Raw genomic sequence first — 21,954 nt, forward strand, 5'->3', positions numbered from 1 at the left:
ATATTACATTGATAAAAAAAATAATATTAAATTAATAAAAAAATTAAATAAAAAATTAATAATTAAGAGTTGAATTTTGATTAGGTTAGCTCTGGTTTTAACTAGAATAATTTCTTTTTTTTGTTTTTCTTTTATACATATTAGTTTAGATTTAAATTAACCGGGTTTGGTTAATTTATCCAGGCTAATTTAAATCTTACAATTATAAGTTGCAGAATTATAATTCTTTTATTTGAGAGTGCGGCCTAATATAAATTTTTTAAAATTTGATTTTAAAATTTTTTAATTTTTTTTAGATATTTTAATTTATTAATATTAAAAATAAATTTTAAAAAATAAAAAATATATTATTTTAATATATTAAAAAAAACCTTAAAAATAAAAACAACTATACCTTATATAAGATAAACCAGGTTTCAATTGCTTAGCACGAGGGAAAAGAGAAAAAGGAAATGATTACCACAAAAAGAAAAAATAAAAGAAGATAACAGTTGAAAAATGATTTATTAAAGGATAAAGTAGACTCATCCCTTTCACAGTTAATTGTATTTAAGAAACCAAATTAAATTTACTGAATTGTTGTTTTATAAGGAATGGAAAAATGTGATTTACAGCAACAAATACTCAAGGGTGCAGCATATATTATATTTTATGATAAGATAAATAAATTCATCGTCAAGAAAAATAAAAAAACACTAAATGATGATTATGCCAAGAAAAATTTTATGATGCTAAATTCGTAATTATTATATTTACTCAATAAAAAAGTTAAATATAAAAAAATTAAATTAAATGCATATTATAAAAAAATAAAAAAATATTTTTATTTAAATATATATATTAAATTTTCTTTATCATGTTTTTTTTCTTTTCTAAGTGTTTATTTTTATCTATTGAATCTTCTTTTTTATCTTTTATATATTAATTGTAAATTTTTTATCGACTCATAAAAATATATAAAAAATTTCCGGTTTATTTTATTTTAAAATAATTAATAAACCCCAAAAAATAATTTGTTTTAAAAAATAAAAACAAAAACCACAGTGTTCCATCCTTTTCACTCTCTCGTGAACCTTCGCTTACGCTTCCCATTCTTCTTCTCCAAGCCCCCGCCCGCGCCACCTTCCCCACCACCACAAACCCCTAAAATCTAGGGTTTCTGGTGCCTTCCACCCTCTCTTTCTAACTTCTTCATCAAACGAATCCTCAAGGTATTTCCTAATCCTCTCTAGTTATGATCTTGCATTCTTCACCGCCCCTGATCTCGCATATTTACACTTTTGCCACTCCACCAACAGCCCATCCAGAAACGTCCATAGAGAAAACTATAATTTTCACTTTTTCCTCTATATAACAGTTTTCCTTGCATAGAATTCTCGTATTTTTATTTCCTTATTTATCCTTTCGAATCCAGGTTTTTTACACCGTTTTGCCATTCTCGTGGATATTTTGATTATTTAGGTTTTGGATATTCGATTCTTGACTGTAATGGCTGGGGTTTTGTCGTTTAGATGGCGAGAGCAGCTGCCGCAGCCAATCCAGGAGTAAAAAGTAGTGTCAGAATCGTGGTGGCCGGAGACAGAGGCACCGGCAAGTCTAGTTTGATAGTCACTGCTATCTCTGATACTTTCCCGTCCAGTATCCCGCCAGTTCTTCCACCTACTCGGATGCCCGATGATTTTTACCCTGACCGCGTTCCCATCACCATCATTGATACCTCGTCTAAGTAATTCACACACACTCTCCTCCCTATATGTATATTTTTATGTGTAGAAATATGGTTTTATGTGCTTATGGTAAGCTTAATTAGCTAAAATAGCTAAGTATCTGTGTTTTTTCCTGATAATTAATCAGGGCTTGTTAATTTGAGTTGCTATAGCGTATTTGGTTTTGGGAGTACGGAAATAATGGAGGTTTTTGGAATGCTGTCATAGCTGGTGGGAAACTGTGGAGATGTTTAAAGCTTGTTGTGAACTCTGTTTGGTACTAGGGCTGCCTTTTTTTTTTTTTTTCCCGGGTGAAGTGGTGGTAATATAATTAGTGGGCATTCTCAGTTTTTGAAAGCTGGTATGACTAGAAAGAGAAAGCCAACTTTTGAAGTGTAAAAAGGAAAAAGAGTCAAGTTTTGTAGTGGTAAATTGTGTCCCTGCTTAAATTTCTGTTTGGTTATTGATAGTTATCTGCGCAAAAGAGGGAACTGACATTGGAGTTTTGTATATTTTGTTGGCCTAGTTGGGAAGAACCATATGTTCATTGGGGTTGGTTATGTCTGTGTGAATGAACCGTGGAGATTTTTTTTGGAAGGATTGATAAATGTTGGACATGAAGTTCCACATTCAAGTTTTGTTTTCTTTTTAAATTTTTAGATTGCTTGCAGTCCATTTTTCTTGGTTGGGAAGAGGAGGTGCAATGCCATTTTCATTCATTATTCAAAGTAACATTCTGAATTAAATAATGATTGTGCATTTGTACTGTGTTTCAGAGTGGAGGATGCTGGTAAAGTTGCTGAAGAATTGAAGCGAGCTGATGCAGTTGTTCTTACATATGCATGTGATAGGCCGGAAACTCTTGACCGATTGAGTACCTTTTGGCTTCCTGAGCTTCGTCAATTAGAGGTTTAAATTCTTTGTTCTCATCTCACTGTGTTTGTGTGGGTGTGTTCTTAATCCGTGAAGAGATCGTTACCATAAAAAATGTCAATAGACATGTTTTCCGCCACATCCTACTAAGTCATGTATTGCTGTGAGAAGAATTCTTTGTGATGAGTTTTCGTTGGCAATGTAAAGTCATTTGGAGCAACTGGAACCTTCTAGCTGTTTTTCCATGGAATATCTTTCATTGTAATTTGTTGGTGGAGAGAAATATGTGTTTCTGATGGTAATGTGAATGATGAGCAGGTTAAGGTACCAGTTATAGTGGTGGGTTGTAAGTTGGATTTAAGAGATGAGAACCAGCAGGTGAGCTTGGAGCAAGTAATGTCACCAATAATGCAACAATTCCGAGAGATTGAAACTTGTATTGAGTGCTCAGCATTCAAACATATTCAGGTATGTTGGTTGTCGATTTGCTTTTATAGATGCTATTGCATATATCTTCTGGAATTATCTAATCTGGTCACTGCGACGCAGTATTGTTGTATGAATCTGTCAGTAATTTAATTTTGCCATTGCAGTGCAACATTGTTTTAACAGTATGTGCAGTTTGCACTTTGAAGGCATTTTTTGCCCCCTGTAATCATAGTATGCCTTACTTCATAATGATTTCTCAATGGGGAGTTCCTATGCTGTTTTGATTTTTTTCCCCTTATAACAGTAACATTTATTTTCTTAATGTATTATTTTCAAACCAAAAAAATAACTAGGATCTGATTTATGTTAATCTTTGAACTAGTTAGATGGATTCCTCTGGTCTGAAGTTTTTGGTTGGTAATCCTGGAGTTCTGGAATTGACAATCCAATTTCTGATTTTGTTTTCCTTTTTCTGCAGATTCCTGAGGTTTTCTACTATGCTCAAAAGGCTGTACTTCACCCAACTGGTCCATTATTTGATCAGGAATCACAAACTTTGAAGCCCCGGTGTGTTAGAGCCTTGAAGCGTATATTCATTCTTTGTGATCTTGATAGAGATGGTGCCCTTAGTGATGCAGAATTGAATGAATTTCAGGTATTTTTATGTTCCTATCCTCATTTTTGTATTTTTATTTTATTATTTTTGGGGGCAAGGAAATGGATTTTGATCTCTTTTTTTTTTACCTCTATATTAGTCCATTGCTTGGACATTTAATTCTAGCAGCCGAAACTTGACTTTGTAATATCCAAAAACAGTCTTCAGATGTTTGTTATGTTGTCAATGATGTAATGGGTAATTGACATATCCTTCTTGTGCTTGGTGAGGAGAAAAGCTCAAGTCCAAAGCTTGAGTCTAGTACTGGGATGGGTTGGACACAGATATGATATGATTTTTAATGTTCAAATATTGTAAGTTGCAATATCTTGGTCCTAGGGTTTTTGAAGGAGCTAATAGTGTTTAATTTTTATCAGGTCAAGTGTTTCAATGCTCCGCTACAACCTTCTGAGATAGTTGGTGTTAAGAAGGTTGTGGAAGAAAAGTTGCCTGGTGGAGGAGTCAATGATAGGGGAGTCAATGAACGTGGCCTTACACTGACAGGATTCCTCTTTCTCCATGCATTATTCATAGAAAAAGGGCGCCTTGAGACAACTTGGACGGTCCTAAGGAAATTTGGGTACAACAATGATATCAAACTTACTGATGAACTAATTCCCTCATTCAAATGTGCTCCTGATCAGGTAATACAGGTTGACCATTCATGCATTATAGTTAATCTTATTAGGTGGTAAAAGTTTGAAGAGTTCCATGGGTTTAAACTAGCCAATATGTTTCTAGTCTAGCATCTACTCTTTCTTTTGGCTTGTGTTTTTGGACATTTAATTAATTCTGCACTTGATGCATCAAAATAACATACACAGTAGCACGCTGTAGTTTACAATATTCAAATCTATAATGCATGCTGTAGTTTTTTTTTCCTAGGATGTTGATCATCCCTGGGCGCAAGACATTAGCTAATATAATATACTTGGTTTTTTTAACTGACCAGGGGTGGAAGAAGGTATTTTCTAAGCTTAGTTCCTTACAAGGAGTTTCATGAAAAAGGATTTATTTGATGGTCATTTGATGGTCTGTTTGCAGTATCCATTGTTTGTATCAATTTGCTTATCTTTTATTGTCATTCGTGCAGAGTGCAGAACTCACAAGCGAAGCTGTCGAGTACTTGAGGAATATCTATGAGTTGTTTGACAGTGATGGTGTATGTTTCAGTCTGTGCTTTTACCATTAGTGAGGTCTTGAAAGTGTAATTAAACAAGAAAGTGTAATTAACTAATCTTCCGTTCTGTTTTAAGCAATTATATCAGTCACCACAACTAGTTGTAATCTTTCAACGTGCTAAGCAATTCTGAATTCTCTAATTCTTACTGTATGAAAATGTACTGCCAGGATAACAATTTGCGACCTGCAGAACTAGAGGATATTTTCTCTACTGCACCAGAAAGGTACTGTAGTTTTTTAGTAAAATTTCATTATGTTGTTTCCCTTAATAATTTGCAACATGCATTTTCAACTACTGTTGTTTTTCTCTTCATTTGGCTTAAAGAATGGACTAGCATGCTATATCTATAACCAATTAACTCAAGCCCCAACCCTCGTGTCTGCATCCTTCCTCAAATGAGTTTTAACTTTTTGCTGTCAATTTGTAACTATTTGTGTTGCACTGACACTTGGCTTCTCAACTTCAGCCCGTGGGAGGAACCTCCATATAAAGATGCTGCTGAGAAAACTGCTTTGAGTGGGCTATCAGTTAATGCTTTTTTGTCAGAGGTATCTCTCTCCCTCCTGCCCCCCTTCCCCCTGTGTGTGAGAGAGAGTGAGTGAGGTTGGCTTTCCTCTTTTCCTTCTGAACAATCCTTTTTTTGGGTGTCTCATGCCTGTGAGATATGATATATGGTCTAAAGAGTTAAAGCGTGTGTAAGATATGTGACAGACATATCTGATGGAATTTGCTAATCAATCTAACAGATTTTTTTTTACTAAAATAGTTCCAGTTGAATGTTTGGAATACTAATTTCTTGATAAGTGTGTATGCTTACTACCAAATATATATTCTAGTGGGCCCTTATGACTCTTCTAGATCCATCTAGAGCTGTGGAGAATCTGATCTACATTGGATACTCTGGTGATCCTACTGCTGCTGTTCGCTTGACAAGGAGAAGACGGTTAGATCGCAAGAAGCAACAGTCAGACAGAAATGTTTTCCATTGCTTTGTCTTTGGACCAAAAAAGTCTGGAAAGTCTGCATTAGTGAATTCTTTTATTGGAAGGTTCAACTCAACCCATCTCTTAGAAACTCATATAAATTATATTTATTTTTGTCTGTATTCTTCCTGGTTATTGTGTTTTTTTAATTAATATAAGCTTGTTAATTTTATATTCAGACCGTTTTATGATAATTATGCTCCAACCACTGAGGAAAGCTACGCAGTTCATGTTGTTGATCTACCTGGTGTAAGTGCTATTGCAGTTGTCAGAATATGTTTTTGGTTCATACTTTGGATTATTTACATTGCCTAATCACACTGCAGCTCATTTTTTGTTCCAATTGAATCTGTTGCTCTCTTTGTTCACAGGGAATCAAGAAAACCCTTGTGTTGAGAGAGATTCCTGAGGATGGGGTTAAGAAACTATTATTGAACAAGGAGTCTTTGGCACCATGTGACATAGCAGTGTTTGTTTATGACAGGTAACAGAACAGTGTCTGTTGAATTCAGTTCAGTCACCTCTTTTAAGGGAACATTTCTTAATTTTATGGTATGGGAATTCAATAGTTTGTTTCACGTGAGTTTGCTTGTCCAAATTACTTACTAGCTTGCCATATATGGGTTATTGATTGCATATATTAAATTTTTGTATATGTGAATGAAAAGCTTTTTTTTTAAAAAAAAATCATAAGCTGATGATGCCTTCATGGCTGCCTAATAGGAGAAAATGCCTTCCAACATAGCTAGGAACCTTGACCAAAGGTTTTTAAAGGCTGAGAATGTAATGTGACCCTGTTGCTTTGGAATGTCATTAAGAATTAAATTCAATCCATTTAAGGTATCAAATGCTATTGCAGTTCTGATCAGTCCTCATGGAAGAGAGCAACTGAATTGCTTGTGGAAGTTGCCGGCCATGGTGAGGATACTGGATATGAGGTGCCTTGCCTAATTGTTGCAGCTAAAGATGATCTGAACTCATTTCCAATGGCAATACAGGAATCTACCAGGGTATTTACTAAGCTGATTTTCCCATGGTGGTAGATTTAAGTACAACAGATGACTTTTATTAAATTTTTTATCATGAAATTTCTGTCTACGTTTTTGTTTCAAAACCTTTTGCTTCATTATAAATTTGCAGATTTCTCTAGTTTGGTTGACAATTTATGACTAGCTAATAATGCTCTGTGACTATTCAGGCCTTGTTCTTCACATTTAGAATATTAGTTGGGTGTTAGTGAGTATCAATTACAAGGTGCCTGTTTGCCTGCTGGGCAGTAATTCGGGGTCATTGTTCTCTCTCCTTTTCCAGGCACTAGACTCTTTGAAGATTTTTCTGCAGTCCTTTTTGGGATCTAAAAGTGATTGGATGGACTATTGATTCTGAAACTATAACAGTGTCTTTAATTGTAAGTTTTTGAGTTTGCAGGTTAGTCAGGATATGGGAATAGAGGCTCCTATCCCCATCAGCTCAAAGATGGGTGACACCAATAATGTGTTTCGTAGGATTGTAACTGCAGCCGAGCACCCACATTTGAGCATTCCTGAAACTGAAGCAGGGAGAAGTCGCAAGCAATACAATCGACTCATCAACCGCTCTCTTATGTTTGTTTCAGGTATGTTGGCCTTTGGAACTCCTAGAATTGCTCGCACTTGAAGAATGTAAGGTTGCTCGGTTTTAAATATCTCTCCCTGGGTATTGTGCATTTTCAGTTACTTTCTCATAGCAATCATGTTTTGCATGTAAACTCTTTTAACTTTATTTTCTTACTCTGGCTTGGATGTTACAGAAAATGAGCTTATTGTGTTCTAGGAACTGTGCAGCCATTCCTCTTTATCTTAGGATGTTCAGCAATTATGTTTGGTGTCAATGCTAAAAGTCTATGGGGATGACATAATTATTTCCAACTTGTTTTATTTACCGAGACTGACTTAAAGGATTTTGATGCAACTGCCAGGAGTTAATTGAACTCAGGATGGCCATATTAGCAGACATTCAAAATATTTTGTTTAACGACTCCAAATCATCTAAATATCAGTGTCTTTTGGTACTTGTTTTAGATTATGGCTTCATATTTCATCTTACTGCAGGTCTTTGCTGGATAAAAATCAATTCATTGCTGTTAAATGAAATCCTCTCACTTGTCTGTCTTGTTAATCATCTACCGTATTAATAATTTTGTTTCACCATTCCAGTTGGAGCTGCGGTGGCCATTGTTGGACTAGCAGCATACCGAGTCTATGCTGCAAGAAGGAACTCATCTGGTTGAAGAACGAAGATCCACCCATCATTGTTGGACTAGCAGCACACCGAGTCTATGCTGCAAGAAGGAACTCATCTGGTTGAAGAACGAAGATCCACCCATCAACGAGATGCAAGTCATAGTCTCATCTAGTATGTCATTTTGGTTGTATAACTGGCCTGTAGAGAATTATTTCATAGACCTATTTGTTCTTTTGATTTGCCTTCCAACTCTTTCGCCGTCCAATAGGGTGTCTATTGGTCCCAATGGAAGAGTTTTAATTATTAAAAAAAAGCAACAGATATACCATGAAAACTCAGTTATTGTGCAGGGCTTGTACAATAATAAAAATTTTGCTACAGATTTTTATGATATGACTACTGTCATTATATTTTCTGGCTTGGACACCATGTGCTAAATGATGGTGAGATTTTTTTTGCTATTTGCAGATCAGGAAACCTTCACATTCCATGTATAGTTATGTACTCAGTTCCATGCTAAATTGTTCTTGCTTAGCAGAAGAAAAGAGTGCTTTCACCATGGTTTTGTTGCTGTAACCTGCAATTCTGGCAGCATGATTCCTCTCATCTTTGTCTTGCTGGCCGCCTTCGAGGCCACAAGCTTGGATCGGCCTGGCCATTCTGGTACTTCCCACTTTCATTTTCCAGTTTCAAGCAGCAGTTCATGAATACTTCGGCTGTAACATGGAGCCTAAAATCCAAATTGAACAAGAATTTCATCTCCATTCTATTCATTTCTGCAGTGCTTACACCTCCAATCCTGGCATAATAGGCATTGTCATAGCACCTGCAAGATTGAGTGGATTATAGATCAAATTTCAATGGTGTTTCAAGATAAGCTTGCATGAACAATCTGCCGAAACTATACCGCTGGTATGATTAGTAAGAAAACAACGAGTCTCAAACACGTTCCAGATTTGTTTCAAAAACGTTCGACGGATTAGCTGTTCTGACCATGACACTGTTATTTTTTTAATTTTGGATCAAATGGACAAAACGAAGCTCAAGAAGAAGACCGTCATGTCAACACGGTTTTCTAACATAATCGACCATGTTTGATGATAATAATAATAATAATAATAATAATAATAACTGACCATGATCGATCAAGATTATGATCTATCCTATTTAAACATGGAGCCAATGACATTTCAAGAGATAAAGAAGCTAAACAATCACGAAAGATACTTATGGAGGACTGGCTAAAGACATGACCCCCCAAATGACAAGCAATGATTTTCAGCTACAGTGAATATTAAAACACAATTGGTTTAATCATGCAGGTACTCACTCATCATCCAAGAACTTTGCAGCTACCATGATGCTTGTGATCAGAAGACGGTGTACATTCAGGGAGGTAAGATAGGCATCCGTTTGCTGAAGGAACTTGTTGATGTATATATAGGCAACAACAAAGCAAGAAGTGCTGCACCTCGAGTACCTGAATATGCGGTCGATGTACTGTGTAATGCTCAAGGTGGGAGATCTTGAGCCATGGAAGATGGTAATAGCATCTTTTCTTCTTGACGTGGTTGACTGCTTTTCGTTCTTTTGAAGGGATTTCTCGAGAACAGATGCAATAAGCACGAGCACCCGTGGGGTTCCCGAAACTCCTCTACCGGATTCATCTGATAGACCCAAAGCCATGAAAGTTTCTGATTCAGCAGCCATACCTTTGGCGCCAGACTTGAATCAAAGCTGCAAATATGTATACTTGCATTAGTGAAAATAGAGAAGGCAAAACCATGGAACTAATACTACGTACTGTCTGATTCCTACAAATGACTGAAAATCACACTGTAAGGATTAGGGTTCGACCTTATCTGAGCTAGCTTCTCTGTCTGAAAACTACTCTGACAAGAACATTGCCATCGCCAAAATTAACCAGGGATAAAGAGGAAGTGCATCTTTTTCCAAGCTATTCTTTCCTTTCAGATAAAGTTTACACGGAACATACTGATGTGACCTTTGAAATTAAAGACTATTCCAAGTGGGCCAATTGGGACAATTATTCAAGCCTTTACATTGCAGCACTACATAAGTTTCTCAAAGACAAGTAGCAGAAAAGGAATACTCTGCCATCATGCACTAATTAAGGTGCATACATGTGCTGCACACAAGTAGAAGAAACACAGAACATCGACGTAGATTCCAGGTACTATAGTAGGAGAACCAAGATAAAGTTTCAGGCACAGCCCATGTCAAGCATGGATAACTTTTTGTAAAGCTGGTCTTGACTTACTGCTCGTTGAAGGAGATGAATCGCTTTGGAGTTCTTAGTTTCTTATTTGATGATTAGAGGGGTATTTTTTTTTGACATATCACAAGTGCCCTCAGCTTTTTTTATTTTACTTAGCTATAAATCATAGTTTTCAAATCCATTTTAGGATTTGATTTTAAAAATTAAACTCGGGTTATTGAATTACCACATCAATATAAATCATTTTATTAATCATTAAGACTTTGTTTAGGTTTTTTTTTTTTAATTCCTTAATATTGACTCGATAAAGTTTAGATTGAGTTTGACTAATCAATGAGGTTATAGACCAATCTATCAAATAAATTAAGTTTTCGTTAGATTAGTCAGATTAATATTTTTTTATTCAAATTAAGATTTTTTTTGTATTAAACCTCAGATCACAAGTTTTTCAAATTACACAATTAATCAAATTGGATTTAATAACTATGATTAACACCCTCCAAAATTGGTATTACTTAGATTTAAGTGATTACCACAACATTGTATGATAACATGTTTACAAAGCAAGAATAATAACCAGAATGCTTGTTGCATGAACTAGAGACTGAAATCTTCAAATATGACTTGAGGATCGAGCATAGTTATCCAACCTGTTTTGTCCAAAGCCATGAACACATATTAAATTTGCTTCACACCCCTCTTCCAATCTTGTGTTCATGCACATAAGCTTTTGGAAAACCAACTTGGGGTTCTAATTAATCAAATGGTGACTAAAGAAAGATGAAGAAATTGAGAGATGTATTTATACTCAAAGATTAGCCTTCAACATAATTAGAATAGTGGAATCTCTCATGTCATGGTGGCCAAATTCTTTTAACACCAACATTGTTGTTTTCATACGACAAATTGACATCTCAGCAGACGTGGACAGCATAAAATCCAGTCGAAATTGTGGGAGGATGTCCTTACGTGCTTCTCTTACAATTTCGTTGAAGCCTGCAGCGTGGAGGAGCTTGCAGTCAGTTTGAAGTAGTCTCGAGGTAATTTTTTCTTATAGCCTTGAAAAGGGAGGTGTGATTGAGTTTGTCATATATATCTCTATTTTCAGAGAGAAAGATGTGCTTAAAACTTTGTAAATCCAACTAGAATTACATATAAATTTGAGCTCTATATATATATATATATAGTAATTTGAAAGAAACCAGCAAGAAATTAACACCAAGCAGTGTGTGTATACTATAGGGTGAACCTATCAGTGGGCAAAGAAATCATTGATCTCTCCTTCAGTAGTTGAAGATTAAAATTTCTGCAATCCAATCTCTCATCTGCGAGGAAAAGGAGGCTTCACTTATATGAGAGTTGCTAATTAGGCATGGCTGCTGACAATGCAATCTATGTGCTACTTGAGACGTAAGATAAACACTAACAATTAGCTTTTTAACTCGTGCGACGACAGGGATCAAATTTTATTTTCTAATAATAAAAAAAAAATGAAGATATTAGAAACATGCTAGATGACGTTCTTTTAAAATATAAAAATATATTACTTTTCAGTTTTTAAAGTGAAATAATACTCGAGTTAGGTTTTTTCCCATCAAATATAATTTAATATTGATTTTTTGAATCAATAAAAATTAACTTTTTTGTTTATAACTGGAATCGAGAAATCTGTCTTATCTTTATTTTTTTATTTAGTGATTAAAAAATAAAAAATAAAAATTTATATCAATTTTTTATTTTTTCTTAAATATTGAGGGGCTGAAATATTTTCATTTAAAATCAAATGTGGGTACTATTCACTCTAGTTTGGTGCACGTAGCCTTTAAGGAATCCTTATTCCTTATAAGGGAGTCACCGGAATCCTCCATAGTTGTTAATTTGAAGCAGTGATATTTTTCTTCTTCCCGGAGAGGAAATTCATTGATCAAATACATTTCCATGTTAATTCATTCATCAAATACCCTTCAATGTTAATTCATTAATCAATCTATAATTTGGCTGACCCAATGAATAATCTAATCATAATTTAAAAAATAATAATTTAAAATTGACATGATTAGTCAGATAAAAATCCAGTTTAAAATTTAAAACAATATTATTTTAATTATTTTTTAAAAATTTAAATAATATTATTTTATATTAACCCAAATTAATTAGTTTGATTCTTGATTCAATCATTGAGTCGTATTATAGATTTAAGTTTAATATCTTCATAAAAAAATGAAAACAAAAGGATGGAATTTGAGAACTACATGGCTATATATACTTGTGTTTCCCAATTAAAATACCATACAATTTTGTTAACTCGATGAGAAATAGTTATATTTAAAGACAGTTATGTAAGATCAATCATTAACAGCATATTGTTTGCATTGATTTGTTCTTGGATAACCCTTGAAGTGTCACGTTCAGGCATTGAATAAATTCAGGCAGCCCCACCATAATAATTTAAACCAAGGAAAACAATTCCATAAGCAACGGGTCAATGAACTAGTGGCCCACTTGTGGGCCCATGACACCCCCCTGCACTTCCATTTTTACACATAATGATTCCAAAAATAAATTAATTAATTAATTGCTGTGAAATCGATCAATGCATGAATAAAATCTTGGGTAACGTGTTCGTTATTTTTTCTGTGTGCTCTTCACTTTCTCTTTGATTAGGGTTTCTATCACTGGAATTTCTATGATTCCATGCTTCAATCTCCAACAAACATAATTATTTGCAGTTTATAAATTAAAGGAAAAATAAAATAAAAGAGGACCACATGATCTACATTTCTTTTCTCTTTTTTCTTTTTTAAAATATTGCATTGCAATGGCTATTATTGTTATGGAATAGCAATAAGACAAGGGATAATAAGATTGTAAATTTTTTTTTTTTGATATGTTACAAAATATATAATATAAGCTTGAATTGTAAAACTATAAAATTATAAGTAAAATATTTTAATTAAATATATATTAACAATCTCAATCAAATAGTAATTAACAATACAACAGAATAAAAATAAAAATAAAATAAACAATAAAAAATTCTAAACACCTTTATTTTATTTATATTGATTTATTTATTTTTTGAACAAATCTACCCACTTACTTTATTATTTATAAGAAATGAGTCTATTTAAATTTTAATAGACCATTTAACATTAATTACTCCAAAAATCAAGCATGTCAATTTACAATTTTTATTATATAGATTTGTCATCTAAAACAGAGTAATATATTAATTGATTTGTTAATAATTTATATAAAAAATTGTGAAGAATAAATAAGTATTTTAATTTTAAGGAAATAAAATCCACAAATACATTATATCGTTAAAAAAATTATAATAATCATAGTCAAAATCAAGCCCTTGATTATCAAATTAAAAAAGTTTTGCAAGATATAAATTTAAAATAATAAAAATGTTAAGGTGCAAATTATCAAAAAGCATAATTTTATATTTTTTTCAAATTTGTAAAATTGGTTTGATTTTACCGAGTTTGACCGATTTTACTAGTTTTTTTAGTTTTAATCTAATTTGACATATTAAATATATTTTAACTTATAAAATCATAAAATTTTAAGAATCAAAACTCACTGTGTTAATAATATTAATGAGTAATTTGTCCCCTTGCATTTAAACACTTTTTGTGGAAATGGCTTATACGCATGTACTAAAAACTAAAAAATCATGTACATGGATATAAATTTCAATGCATCGAAGTTATATTAAAAAAAATAGTTATTAAAATTTGGGTTGGATTAGAAAAGAAGTTTCTAATATTAGATTAGCTCATGCATCATTAGTTTAATTAATTTTATTAAAATAATATTTTTTTTATTTTTTTTAAAACTATTCATTGTAATTGACCTTTCTCGATATGGATTGAATAAAATTTGGTAAATCACTAAAAATTCATTGAGTTTTAGCATTTATTGTTATTTTTTTCTAAATTAAAATAACTAATCATTAACTTTTAAAGGATATAACTCAACTAATTCGGTTTATAATTTCTTTATATATCAAAAAACTGGATAGAGCATGAGCAACCAGCCAAACACACTGCATTATCCCTCTATAATTTATTTCTCTAAAAGAACAATACCAGTTCTAGCAAGTCGATCGTCGAAACAAATTCTGACCCCTCGATCCCATATCAAAATCTAAAGAGTGAGTGTAACATACAACAACACATTATTATATTGCCCAGAAGAAGAATTTACACCAGAAACGTGCAGCCATGCTCTCTCTTTCTCACCAAACTCATTTTGATTTGCGAATAAATATACTCTTGACTATATATATATACATATACGCAAACGTTATGTGTGTATAGGCCAATCAAAATGGCCTCTTCTAAGCCCCGAAGTTCGTGTCAAAAACTCTTCATCACTTCCCTCTTATTCCTCTCTTTATCCTTCATGTTCCTCGTCTTCTCTTTCAAGCCAAAACCTGGCTATGCGCTTGATCACCACCCTCAGACAGCAGCCCGTGACATTAAGAAACCCTTATCAATCAGCACGCAAAAATCATGGTTCGATGGCCTTATCGAGAAGAAAACCGATAGCGAACCGATCAAGATTGGCTTAGTTAACGTTGATGATCACGTCAAGCATGCATATGATCGTATGCATGGACAAGTAGAGACTGTTAGTGTAGATTTCAGGCCTGTATCCAAGGAGCTAAAATGGGAGAGTTTTTTCCCAGAGTGGATCGATGAAGACGCCAGGTGGCACCAACCGTCGTGCCCGGAGGTCCCAATGCCTCGGCTAGACGATTACCGTGACCTAGATGTTATCCTGGCTAGGGTTCCTTGTGGCAGCGGATCAGAGAAGCAAGGGATTAGGGATGTGTTTAGGTTGCAAGTGAACTTGGTGGTGGCTAACCTCGTAGTGGCCAATGGGGTGACCAAGGGAGGTGGTGATCGGACGGTGTATGTTGTTTTCATGGGGTCTTGTGAACCCATGCAAGAAATATTTAGGTGTGATGATTTGATGACTCGTTTAGGAGATTATTGGGTGTACAAACCTGAGTTGAGGAGACTTCGACAAAAGGTGCAAATGCCCGTTGGATCATGCCAGATTGCTCCTCTTGGTAGATTATTGACAGGTATGTCTTAGGTCAATTTGATTTATTTTATTTGCGTTAGGAGCAAACTACATGTTGATGATAACTGGAAGAATATAAAAATAAATTAGATTAAGAGATTGATAATATCTTCACTCACCAATCATGAACTTTCTTCTTCATGAAGATACGATTTTTTCAATTTCCTAATTAAAAACATTATTTTAATAAATGACTAAGCACAAAAATAAGTTTATACAATTAACATCATTAATTGAGTAGTGTTTGTTTATTATTTGGAATTAAAAAAACATAATTAATTACAACAAAAAAGACATGTCTCTTATATTTTTTATATTTAAAAAAAAATCATTTCAAAATTTTTATAAAAAGCAATTTGTTTTTACATCTTTGTTTATATATATTCATTGCACCAAACACATTTATATTCCTTTTATGTCTATGTTCCTTTTATATTCATATACAACTATAAATATTCGTTAAACTTGATTTAATTTGATAATTGCCTATCTAAAACTTAATTTTATTAGAGAATAATATAAACCATATCTTGAGATCTTATATAAAAGTTCAAGTTATTGGGTTGAGATGATTCTTTGACATGGTATCAGAGCTTTAATAACCAAATGGTTACGAGTTTGAATCTCATCACTCCTATTTATTTGATAAAAATCAAATATAAGGTAATGCTACCTGTGTAAATTTCAAGACTAAAAAACTTTCATTTGAGGAGGTGTGTTAGAGAATAATATAAATCATATTTTAAAACTTTACCTAAAGACTTGGATTGAATTTTAAATTATATTAAATAAGAATTAACTCAATTTAACCCAATTGATCTAACTAAAATCTAATTTAACTTTAAAAAACTAAAATTTCGAATTAATATCATTTTAAATTAAAAATAGGTTTGTACTAGCTAAATTCTAAGCGGTTCACATGAACTTTGGCATGTGATATATATTTCTACAAGAATCAACACTTGCGTCCGTGCACCGTTGAAACAATTAATTATACACTCCCATAACACATGAAATAATCTTAGCATTGTAATTAACATCTTGATTTTGTGCTGTGTTGTTTTTTTAATAGTTTGAATTTGTTTGTTAATATGCAGGGAGCCGAGGAACTCAGAGACATTCCATGGCACAATATTCAACAGCAAGAAAACCCAATGACAGCATCTTGTATAATCAAAGGGTTGCCTATGCAACAGTAATCCATTCCTCGGAAGCTTATGTTTGTGGAGCAATTGCTTTGGCTCAAAGTATAATACAAAACAACTCTACTGCCGACCTCGTCCTCCTCCATGATTCATCATTAAGTCCAGAGTCCCTAGGTGGTCTTAGAGCCGCCGGGTGGAGGACGAAGCTCATCCAACGTATCCGAAGCCCTTTTGCTCGAAAAGACTCGTACAACGAATGGAACTACAGCAAACTTCGGCTTTTGCAACTCACAGATTATGACAAAGTTATTTTCATAGATGCTGACCTTATAGTCCTTAAGAATATCGACAAGTTCTTCGCTTATCCACAATTATCAGCTGCTCCGAATGACAAGGTGCTATTCAACTCGGGGATCATGGTGATTGAGCCGTCGTTGTGCTTGTTTGAAGACATGATGTCAAAGAGAAATAAGTTGCTTTCATACAACGGAGGTGATCAAGGGTTTCTCAATGAAGCCTTCACATGGTGGCATCGGTTGCCTACGAGGCTGAATTATCTCAAGATTTTCAAGAACCAAGGAAACCCAGATCATGAAATGCAGAAGGGTCCCTACACCATCCATTTCTTGGGATTAAAGCCATGGGCATGCTACAAAGATTATGATTGTAATTGGGACATGGTGGATCGCCATATTTTTGCCAGCGACTCGGCTCACAAGAGATGGTGGCAGGTTTATGATGCCATGCCAAAGAAATTGCAGCAATATTGTGGACTCACGAAGCATATGGATGCAAGGATAAGGAAATGGCGAGGGAAGGCTAAGAATGCGAGCTTGCCAGATGGTCATTGGAAGATTAATGTTAAAGATCCCAGACAATACCATCTTAACGATTAAATTAAATTAATTGCTATGTATTCTTGTAGCTAGCTAGTGCATTACTGTAGCTAATCAAGATTTTCCAAGAGCACTAATATTTTGACAACTTGAACATTAGAAATTATCTTCTCAGAGAATAAACCGATTCATCAATTATTGGTTGGCTTAATTTTAATACTGTGAATCCATTCTATACATTATAACATTCTGTTTCTTTGTTTGACCTTGTATATGTGCTCAATGCATTCGCAAATTTAAAAATCATGATTCCTGTTGATGCTTACCATAAGCACCATCGGACTTTGTTATGGGCATGAACCAGAGTACAGGCTTGGCCTGGCCATATTAAGTTAGTGCTTAATTTAAAGGTTTGTTTCTAGTTTTAAAACCGAAAAAAAATATTTCTATTTTCATTTTTTATTTGTTTTCAATTATTTTTTTATATTTTTAAAGTATTTTTATGTAATGATGATATAAAAATGAATTTTAAAAAATAATAAAACTATCATTTTAATATAATTCAAAATAAAAAAATATTTAAAAAACAACTGTGTAACACTTTTAGTGGCGCCTGGCAAGGTGGGGGGAGAGGAATGCATTCTTTATATGAACCTATAAAAATTGCTCGATCATCCGTCTTTTTTTATCCTGGTCCCCATGTTATTGAAATCTGATTTAAGAACTCGAAAATAGATCACATCTTCATGAATGAAATGCTCGAAAAACATTCTTAATTGGCCTATATATCATGCAATGCTCGTAAATCCTGTTAATTCATGTACAGTTATCCACTTCCAGACCCAATAACTGAACAGCAGAGTGATCAATCTTGAATACAAATAGTTGCTCAAGGTATGCGAGCAAGTAAATTTCTCCATTAGAACACCAACAGGGCTGAGACAATCCAGGCAGTTCATCTCTTCAGAGCACTACTGAAGTGTCCAATCTTGTCTATTCCATCTACTATCACCTGCCTTACAAAACATAACAACGCTTCAGAGCAGTACTGAGGCATTTTTTTTTATTGTAATGATAAGAATTGAAAGGAGATTTAATAGCTACAAATGTAAGAAAAAATGCTGAGCATGCTAACACCCAACGATGTTGTGGACTCCAATGGCTTGGCGATATTCATTGAGTCTGGACAAGAAGCATATCCATATAATTAAGAAGACAGAAACATGTAATAGTTCATTACATTGCACTGATTGCTGTTGCTGCTCTGTGTCTCTACAAACCTCCATTAAATTAGCTTATAGAAGCAAATAAACTAGGGGGAAAAAGCATGCTATTAAAAGATTTTAAATAGGCTCAATAGAAAATTCTAGGACATAGCATTCACTGACGACTCCTATGTAAAAATAAACTTTTTTTCCAACCAATCTTGCTGCTCTGACGCCAATAAACAATAAGCTATTGTTTTCTAATTATTGTTTTTTTAAACCTTTTCCTTTTGCCGTTCCTGTCCACTGTATCTTGTCCATGCACGAAAGTCATTTTGAATAAAATAAGTTCAATCATGGTTGTACAACCTAAATCGGTTTTGTGGATTAATTCAAGATTTAGATTAGTCTAGATTAAAATAAAATAAAAAATTCTAGTTCTTTTATGTTTTATTGGGTCCAAACAACTTTTAACCCGATAATTTTTTTATAAAAAAATTTATTTTTATTTGACATCATATTGATTATTTAAAGCAATTAAATTAAATTAACCTAGAACAAGAAGCAAGAATGTACATTTATATATAATTTGTATATTATAAAAATGAGCTAAGGAGGTTCATTCATCTACTCTGGGTTGCTATTATAAAAATTGAATTTCTCACTTATTTTAAAAAATTATTTGGGTTATCTCAACTTTTAATATTGAATTATTTAATAATTAAATTGTAAAGTTTTATTCATTTTACTTTTGATGTGGTTATTCGAATATTACACCTAGATTACAGAAAAAATTTATAGCTTGGTTTGACTTAGAATTGTTTTATAATTTTTTTCAAAAATATTTTTTTTTTTTAATATTACATTGTTTAATAATTGAGTTTCATAATTTTATTCGATTTTTTTTGCACGGGTTAACTCTCACGACTAAGTTGCATATGTTACATTACATGCTAATTCTGATGAATTTGAGTTAGTTTTTATTTTATTTTATTTATTATAGTTGTATTTTTTTAATTTTTTTATTAAATTAATTCAACTTATTAAACCCTAGTCAAACCAATGATTCTCATCTCTTTTCTTCTTCTTTTTTTAAATGCTTGCATCACCTTAATATTAATTTTTTTGCATTATAGAAAAATTTAGGTTATCCTGATGTGGAGCACGTACCACCTATGTAGTATCATATAATTGTAGTATCATATAATTATCATGTCAAAGCATGAAACTTGCATTGTGGCATCATTTGATAGCACGTTTTGGAAAAAAAAAAAAAATCTGGCATGAAGGTGACCTGGCTACGAGATGTTTTGGACTCTAATGGCTTGGCCAGATCCATTGAGGAATTCAACAAGAAGTTTTTCGATATAATTAAAAAGATAAGAGACTTGCACAACATCATGTTTGTAGGGATGAAAGGGAGTGCATATGCAAGAAGCAATAACTGGATTAATTTCACTTGTATGTAAGAATCTGAGATACAGTACTCATGAATTGCAGTCTTTCTAATGTTTCTGGCACAGCCATTAATGCTCATGTACTCATTCTGACGTTACCTGCACAAGGGCATGTTGCCCCGACGATGAAGTTGGCATACCGCCTTGCTGATCTTGGAGTCAGAGTCACTTTTCTTACAGCAGAATGTACATCTGATCAACTTGTCAGTGAGCAATCAAGAAATAAGGATGCTTTGCCAAAGATCCAGGGTGGACCTTATCCGGAGAGGGTGAAGACAGTTTTTTTTCCTGATGGACTGAAAAGTACAGAATTAGATGAGAGAAGAGATACTGTGAAGTTCTTGGAGAGAATTGTAAAGGTCATGCCATATCATGTGGAGGAATTCATCAAGAAGGCTAATCAACCTGAGTCTGAGAAGGATGAAAAGATTACTTGTGTAATTGCTGATTTTGTCGTGGCGTGGGCACTGGAGATTGCAAATAAGATGGGGCTAAAAGGGGCTATCTTTCTTTCATCAGCACCAGGAATTGTATCCATGGTGTTGCAAATACCACATCTTATTGAGGCTGGCATCATCGATGCCGAAGGTAAGCAACTAGTTCTTAAACTATGACTTCTTTAAAGCAGGGATTGCGTCCTGTGCTGCTAATTTTGCTTTTGGATATTCATTGATCGATCAACTAGTTATATAACATAGCCCAACTTTATGAAATTTCAACATGTATGTGCAACAGTGTAGCTGTACTAACTAAGAGATTTTTCATTGGTTTAACCATGTCTAGGAACTCCAAAAAAGACGGAAAAGGTTATGTTGTCACCATATCTGCCAGCTCTGAGCAGTGATGATTATGTGTGGAATTTCCCAGGACAGAAAGAGTTGCAAAAGGTTGGGTTTGAATTTGTGCGTTCCGGTGAGCCTTTTCTGAGAACATCCAACTGGGTTCTGTGCAACTGGTATCGCGACCTTGATCCTTCAGCTGATGGTTTACTCCCAACCACATTATCGATTGGTCCTCTACTTGCAAATGATCGGCCTAGTGGAAATATGTTTTCAGAGGACCTTACTTGTTTAAGCTGGCTCGACAGACAACCACCAGGATCGGTTGTTTATGTCTCTTTTGGCAGCACAGGGACACTTAATTCTCATCAATTTGATGAATTAGCCCTTGGCCTTCAACTTATGGGCAGACCATTTCTCTGGGTGGTGCGGCCGGACATCAGCCATGAGGTTGCTAGTGCTACTGTTGGTCTCCGAAATAGACGAGCAGATGATCATCAGCTTGGAAAGATAGTTCAGTGGGCACCTCAAGAAAAAGTGTTGGCTCACCCTTCTGTTGGATGCTTCTTAACTCACTGTGGTTGGAACTCAACCGTAGAGGGCATAAGCATGGGGGTTCCCCTGCTTTGCTGGCCTCACACGGGGGATCAATTCTATGTCAGGACTTGCATATGTGATGGCTGGAAGGTTGGTTTGGAGCTAAAGCCAAACGAAGATGGGATCTTTACAAGGCATGAAATCAAAAGCAAAGTGGATGAATTGCTCATCAATGGTGGTATAAGAGAAAATGCACTCAAGATTAAGAGGTTGGCTCTGATGAGTTTGTCCAAAGGTGGATCCTCTTCAAAAAATCTTGAACAATTTGTCGCGGAACTTGTGCTTTGAAGATTGTTTCTGCCACTCTGTTTCTAATCAAGTTAATGTATCAGCAACAATGGCCGTTTTCATAACACGATGGAACACCTTGACTCATGATAGCGGTAATGGGCATTACATCATGGCAAGGACGGAGATAGGAATTCACAAGAGGATGTGTCAAGATTAAAAAATAATTAAGATTAATTTCAAAACAAGTAAAGTTAGAAGGATGAACGCGGGAAAAAAAAGAGACTTTGGGGAGTGCAAAATACTTAACAAATAT

General features: G+C 34.1%; 4 protein-coding genes across 7 annotated transcripts; 3 read left to right on the top strand and 1 right to left on the bottom strand.

Annotated features, from left to right (window-relative positions):
• Positions 1-1,042: 1,042 nt before the first annotated feature.
• Positions 1,043-8,611, top strand: LOC105125024 (mitochondrial Rho GTPase 1-like). Of its 2 annotated transcripts, XM_011025298.1 has the most exons (17): positions 1,043-1,211; positions 1,512-1,726; positions 2,483-2,615; positions 2,898-3,047; positions 3,487-3,663; positions 4,041-4,307; positions 4,757-4,825; positions 5,014-5,069; positions 5,313-5,394; positions 5,683-5,894; positions 6,009-6,078; positions 6,201-6,313; positions 6,689-6,839; positions 7,258-7,444; positions 8,025-8,093; positions 8,171-8,223; positions 8,521-8,611. In XM_011025298.1, exons 2-16 carry the CDS (start codon positions 1,512-1,514, stop codon positions 8,173-8,175), a joined length of 1,956 nt encoding a protein of 651 aa, XP_011023600.1. In that variant the 5' UTR covers positions 1,043-1,211; the 3' UTR covers positions 8,176-8,223; positions 8,521-8,611. The 2 variants fall into 2 exon arrangements, with proteins under 2 accessions (XP_011023600.1, XP_011023599.1); XM_011025297.1 differs by lacking the exon at positions 8,521-8,611 and having other exon boundaries at positions 8,171-8,462.
• On the bottom strand, positions 8,327-10,347 carry LOC105125023 (cyclin-P3-1-like). 3 transcript variants are annotated; one of them, XM_011025295.1, is made up of 3 exons: positions 9,910-10,347; positions 9,383-9,789; positions 8,327-8,878 (listed from the first exon to the last, which is right to left on the bottom strand). In XM_011025295.1, the coding sequence occupies exons 2-3, from the start codon at positions 9,760-9,762 to the stop codon at positions 8,656-8,658; spliced, it is 603 nt and encodes a 200-aa protein (XP_011023597.1). In that variant the 5' UTR covers positions 9,763-9,789; positions 9,910-10,347; the 3' UTR covers positions 8,327-8,655. The 3 variants fall into 3 exon arrangements, with proteins under 3 accessions (XP_011023597.1, XP_011023598.1, XP_011023596.1); XM_011025296.1 differs by having other exon boundaries at positions 9,890-10,347; XM_011025294.1 differs by having other exon boundaries at positions 9,383-10,347.
• Positions 10,348-14,640: 4,293 nt separating this feature from the next.
• Positions 14,641-17,569, top strand: LOC105125025 (putative UDP-glucuronate:xylan alpha-glucuronosyltransferase 5). Its single transcript, XM_011025299.1, has 2 exons — positions 14,641-15,392; positions 16,489-17,569. Exons 1-2 carry the CDS (start codon positions 14,705-14,707, stop codon positions 17,430-17,432), a joined length of 1,632 nt encoding a protein of 543 aa, XP_011023601.1. The 5' UTR covers positions 14,641-14,704; the 3' UTR covers positions 17,433-17,569.
• A 2,419-nt stretch (positions 17,570-19,988) lies between these two features.
• On the top strand, positions 19,989-21,954 carry LOC105125029 (UDP-glycosyltransferase 83A1-like). The gene is made up of 2 exons (XM_011025303.1): positions 19,989-20,622; positions 20,818-21,954. The coding sequence occupies exons 1-2, from the start codon at positions 20,067-20,069 to the stop codon at positions 21,696-21,698; spliced, it is 1,437 nt and encodes a 478-aa protein (XP_011023605.1). The 5' UTR covers positions 19,989-20,066; the 3' UTR covers positions 21,699-21,954.

The sequence above is a fragment of the Populus euphratica genome, unplaced genomic scaffold (genome assembly GCF_000495115.2).
Source record: "Populus euphratica unplaced genomic scaffold, PopEup_1.0 scaffold28.1, whole genome shotgun sequence".
Taxonomy (NCBI): Eukaryota; Viridiplantae; Streptophyta; class Magnoliopsida; order Malpighiales; family Salicaceae; genus Populus; species Populus euphratica.